The sequence below is a fragment of the Trichechus manatus genome, unplaced genomic scaffold, assembly GCF_000243295.1.
Source record: "Trichechus manatus latirostris isolate Lorelei unplaced genomic scaffold, TriManLat1.0 scaffold00027, whole genome shotgun sequence".
In the NCBI taxonomy this organism is placed as follows: domain Eukaryota; kingdom Metazoa; phylum Chordata; class Mammalia; order Sirenia; family Trichechidae; genus Trichechus; species Trichechus manatus.
The window spans coordinates 20285491-20291107 of record NW_004443963.1 but is presented as its reverse complement, the minus strand read 5'-3'; the positions used below and the strand labels follow the sequence as shown (position 1 = coordinate 20291107).

At 38.6% G+C, this 5617-nt stretch overlaps 1 protein-coding gene across 1 annotated transcript; it reads left to right on the top strand.

Annotated features, from left to right (window-relative positions):
- The first annotated feature begins 4795 nt into the window (after window positions 1-4795).
- Window positions 4796-5617, top strand: LOC101352964 (olfactory receptor 6C4-like). Its single transcript, XM_012554815.2, has one exon. It carries the CDS (start codon window positions 4796-4798, stop codon window positions 5615-5617), a length of 822 nt encoding a protein of 273 aa, XP_012410269.2.

Genomic DNA, 5617 nt, shown 5'->3' with positions numbered 1-5617 from the left:
TCTTGAATCTGCAATTAAATTCTCCATCCAAAACCTACTCGCCAAAGCTAATTAACAACTGCATAAGATCCTAGAAATGTGAACTGCCCACACACACAGAGGAAAAGGCACACGAGAAGTTGTCTGCAAAAGGTGTATCCTATAGGATACAATACGTAACATCCTTTCCAAATTGTAAGCCAAGTTGTAAGCAGAATTGGCTAAGGGATATTGGGCAGAGCAAATTATTGCCACAAAAGCTGTAATGAGAACGAAATAACGAAGACATTATTCTCCCCTAAAAAAATCTCTTTTCACAGTGTTCCTCCGCTTCAGTATTTGGCAATTGGATTTTCCACTTGCTCAAGCCAAAAATCTTGGCTCTTCTCTTGTTTTCCCATATCTGGTCCATGAGTAAATCCTTTACCTGTAAAATTTACCCAAAATCTGACCATTTCTCACCACCTTTATTGTTACCATCCTGACCCAAACCTCTATCATTTCTAACCTGGGTTATTACAACAGCCACCTATTTGATATGCTTTCTTCAACCCTTGCTCCCTTCCCAACTAATCTCAACATAACACCCAAAGGGATCCTATTAAAACATAAATTAGAGCTTAGAAACTTCTCCGCTCAGAACCTTCTCCACTCAGAACCTTCCAATGACTTTCTCACTCACTTATAGTGTCTTACAAGGCCCTACAAATTGGTCCCCAGTACATTTCTGACCTCATCTCCTACCACTATCCGCTTACTCACTCCACTCCAGTCACGCTGGCCTGCTTCCACCTTCTGGCCTTTGAACTTAACTTTTTTCCCTCTTCCTGGAATACTTTTCCCCAAGATCTCTACATAGCTCACTCTCTCACTTCCTTCAAATATTTACTCAAATGTCACCTCCTCAGGGAGGATGTGTATGGTCACATTTTTTAAATTGCAATCCACTCATCAAAATTCCGTATGCTCATTACTTACTCCATTTTTCTCCTTAACATTTATCATTCGCCAACAAAATATGTATTTCATTTATGTATTAATGTGTGTTCCTCTTCCCGTGGAATGTAAAGCTTCATGAGAACAGTAATTTTTATTTGCTTTATTCACTGCTGTGTTCTCAGTACATGAATAGTGCCTGGGGAAAGTAGGGGCTCAATAAATGCTTGTTGTTATTTGTGGTTAAATGTTGGATCATGTTCAAGTATAGAACATCATTCAAGAGAGAGAAAACAGAGAAATATAAAGCTAAGAGCCCCTTATGACCTCTAGGATTGGGGAGATGAGAGACCATAGGACCATGAGAGGGAGAAAAAGCAGCTTCTAATGCTTGAAGTTTCCTAGTGTCGGTTCCCATGAGGACCTATAGTCATTAGATTACCTAGCACATCCCTAGCATGAATATCTTTTACTTGGGCTAGCTTAAGAAAGTTTCTGTGCCTTAAATAGCAAAGATCCTTGACTAAAAAGCCACTCTACCAGTAAAGCTACTTGTGTTTCCAACGGGGAAAAAACGTAAACAAAGGTATTATGTCATTCCCTTGAGGTGATTAGAGCAGGTCACTGACCCATTTAACCCACTGGGTCAAACACTTAGTTCCACAGGAAATCTAGTAAAGTCAGATCACATTTGAAACAAGTTTCTTACTTCAAGAATGTCCTCCAATCATATTATGACCTTTCATCAACAAAACATTTTTTTAAAACCCAGATTCATTATTCCAGGCAGGAGTATGTAAACTGAAGAAGTATGGTGCTTTTAAACATTATATTAACTTGCAGCACCCAGCCAGAACTTGATAAAATAATATTTTTTGCATCTAAATGTCATTTTCTCAGCAAGTATCTTAGGCTTTTTCCTTCAATCCAGCCTTCTCCACTCACTTCCTACTTCATTCTTGCCTTTATCTGATTCATTACACTTTAGATTTATCACTTGTTCCCAGAATAGCCCTTACACATAAGGAGAGAATTGGCTTTTCCAGTTATGACTCCAGTTCTACTATCTCTTGGATCCAGTTTTCACCAGGCTTCTAGACCTAAGCACTCCTGGCAACTCCAGGTGGCCATCATGCCAAATTAGGCTCTGGACAACACTGTAGACCCTAAGAGACAAGCACAATTACTCCAACATTTGGACCATGTCTCAAAGGTAATGATGTGCTCATACTACATAATTAACCACTCTCTCTGTAACCTCTTTCCTCTGCCATCTATTTCAAGTTCACTCCCAACTTGTCAATAAAGGAGGTTCATTAGGACCTTCTGAAGATAGATCACAGGAGACCTTCTGTTGTTAACTTAGTTAATCCCTAGTGTTTTCTCTGAACAAAGCAAATAAAAACTGCCTCACTCTGGGTGATGCAGAACCTGCAAAGAAGGCAATGTCTATATTGTAGGAATTGCCAGCTTCTTTCTACTTGAGACATAATTAGAAAGAAGGAAATAATATTTTGAAGCACATCTTTCTCCTGGAACTTTTAACTATTCTATTTGTTCTACACAGACAGTATAACATCTCTCTGGGTCTCATTTTCTTTTACTGTTCAAATTAGTATGGGAAGAAAAGCTGATGAATGCCCACCAGACTGATACGGGATGGGAAGAAATGGAATTCATTTATTTACCAAAAACCTATGAAAGCTTACATAACTCTGTGAAAGAGTACACCAGGATGTGATATAAGGCAGGTAGAAAAGATTTTAGAAATTTATCCTACCTAACGTCTAATCTTTGATTTATAATTTAGAATACTTAGGATTAAAACTCCACTGCAACCATCTATATTAACCAGAGTAAGTATGGTCTCAGGTTTCAAAAACTGTAATATTATCTTTCTAAGGTTTTGAATCATTAAAATGATTTGATTGTGAATTTCTGGAAGGAAATGCATAGCAGGTAAGCAGAAGAAGAACACTGAGTTATAGATGTCAATGAATTATACGGTTTACTGTGTACAGCGTGTGAGTATAAGCAATGACTACATCAACTCAATGACATAATGGAGGGTCTGATATGCACATTGCTAAAGAAGGCCCAGATGTGTCTCTCCCTATAGAATTCTGAAGGAGGCAGTCAGAAGTGACATGACCTACAGATCCTGTCTATAAAAGACTTATGTCCAAAAACCTAGGAGAGGATGGATGAGAGCTTTCTCTGCTCTATTTGATAAGGTTACATTTATGTCACACAGAAAGTGGTCATTTCCCATATTGGAAACAAGGAGAGAATCAAAAGGCATCCATGTCATGATTAACTTCGTCATTCAAGAGACTTTACATCATTCACTGGGAACCACTCCTGAACACTGTATCTCTTCTCCCATTAGTAATTATTAGATCAGTGCCTCAGAGACTCTGATTTTAGCAAAAAGCATGTAGATCAATACAGATTAATGACAACTGAGCCCAAGCCATGTACAAGGGTGACTCAAACTATAGCAGGACTTGGGTCTAAGCCAGAAGCCTTCAAATTCTACCTGGAAGACAGGGACAGAGGGTAAGGCAAGAGCCACTGGGAATTCACTCAGGAGAATAGTAGGAGAGATGATAAAATCATTTAGAAGATCAAATGTATTCACTTTGCTTTGAGGGGGAAGAGACATGAGTAAAATCAGAGGAAAGGAATGGAAATAGGGAATGCAAATGAAAGAAAATATGGCATGTTAGAGAGAGACCCTCACTAATTCAACAATACTTTCCAACCACCTATAAAGTTGTAGGAACTTAATAGAAGCTAGTACAACCAAGGAGGCAAACATTACTCCATAGTTACATTCCTAGGCTACTGTTACCAGAGACTGTTCAATGTTGTTACAGAAGCAAAGTTACTGAACACTGAGGGGACTTAAATTCAGGTCCTAAAACGGACATTACTCTCTCCACCAAGTGAGTAATATAAAACCCTCCTTATCACTACATCAAGGAAGACACACTGATGTAAGAAAAAAAGAGTACCCAAGAAAAAAATATGGGATATTTATATTAGAGAAGAATTCAAAACACAGCAAGGTTCTGCCATTTCCTACAATTTAGTTAGAATCAGCTGGCATTTCACAAAGGATGGACAGTAAGAAGAAAAAAAGGTGGATCAGAGTGTATTTCAAGTAAACTTTGACAATTGCATATGGAATAAATTAAGAATTGTTTGCAAATGATAAGTCTCTTTACAAGGGCAAGAATGGCGTGGAGAATACAGGAAAATCAGAAAGAATCTGAAGGAAGAAAATTTTAAGCAGAGAGGAAGAAGGAGTTAACTCTAACTCATTAGTGTGTCAGAATTGGAATTGTATCCTATAATTTAATTGCATGCCATTGTAGTTTTTATTACACATGCTAGTAAAAGAAGGTAAACATTTATAGTTATCATTCATTCCAAAGCCTGAAACACTACTGTCAACTAAGACTTTTACAGTCTTACTAAGAGTGTGATTTCAAAAAGTTCTCCAAATGTTGTAACATGTACACACCAGAACTGGATGGATCTCACTTGACCACGACAGTCACTAAAGCAGTGAGTTGGTAGAAGAAAGTAAGTAAGCAGCACCTAGAACAGATTACAGTTTTATGTTTTTTCTGCATGGAGTATAAAAAATCCTAGCATAGAAGGATCTGTCAAAAAAATTATTAATGGGACCTTTGTACCAAAAAATTGCTGTTTCCAAGAAGTTAACTCAAGTGCAATATGTTAGTAAAAAACAAAGGAAATGTGTATGAGTTGATTTCATGTACCAGGTTCATCTCTGACATCTTCAGCTTCTATTCCACACTCATCACTGATTTCTTTCTGTTTCTTTTTAAGAATCCAACAAAGGCTAATCATGAAAAATCAAACTGCTTTGGCTGAGTTTGTCCCACTGGGATTTACAGACAACCGAGAGCTTCAGGTTATGATTTTTATCTTCCTACTCTTCACCTACATATCTGGTGTCATGGGTGACCTGACAATCATCACCCTCACCCTGCTAGACTCCCATCTCCAGACCCCTATGTATTTCTTCCTTTGGAATTTCTCCTTCTTAGAAATTTCTTTCACTACTATTTTCATTCCAAGATTCCTGAGCAGCATCCTAACCGGGAATAATACCATCAGCTTTGCTGGCTGCTTCACTCAGTATTTCTTTGCCATATTCCTCGGGGCCACAGAGTTTTACGTTCTGGCTGCCATGTCCTATGATCGCTATGTGGCCATCTGCAAACCTCTGCATTACACAACCATCATGAACAGCAGAGTCTGCACACAGCTGGTTCTCTGCTCTTGGATGAGTGGTTTCCTAATCATCTTATCCCCCATCATCCTGACTAGCCAGCTAGATTTCTGTGCCTTCAACATGCTGGATCATTTTTATTGTGACTATGGGCCCCTCATGGAGATCTCCTGCTCAGACACCAGCCTCTTGGAGCTGATTGACTTCATCTTAGCAATTGTGACCTTGGTGATCACCCTGGTGCTGGTGATGCTTTCATACACTTACATCATCAAAACTATTCTAAAGATCCCATCACCACAACAAAGAAAAAAGACCTTTTCCACGTGTTCTTCCCACGTAATTGTCATCTCCATCTCTTATGGCAGCTGCATCTTCATTTACATTAAACCCTCAGCAAAAGAAGGTTGCTTCTGTTGCTCCCCTATTGAATAG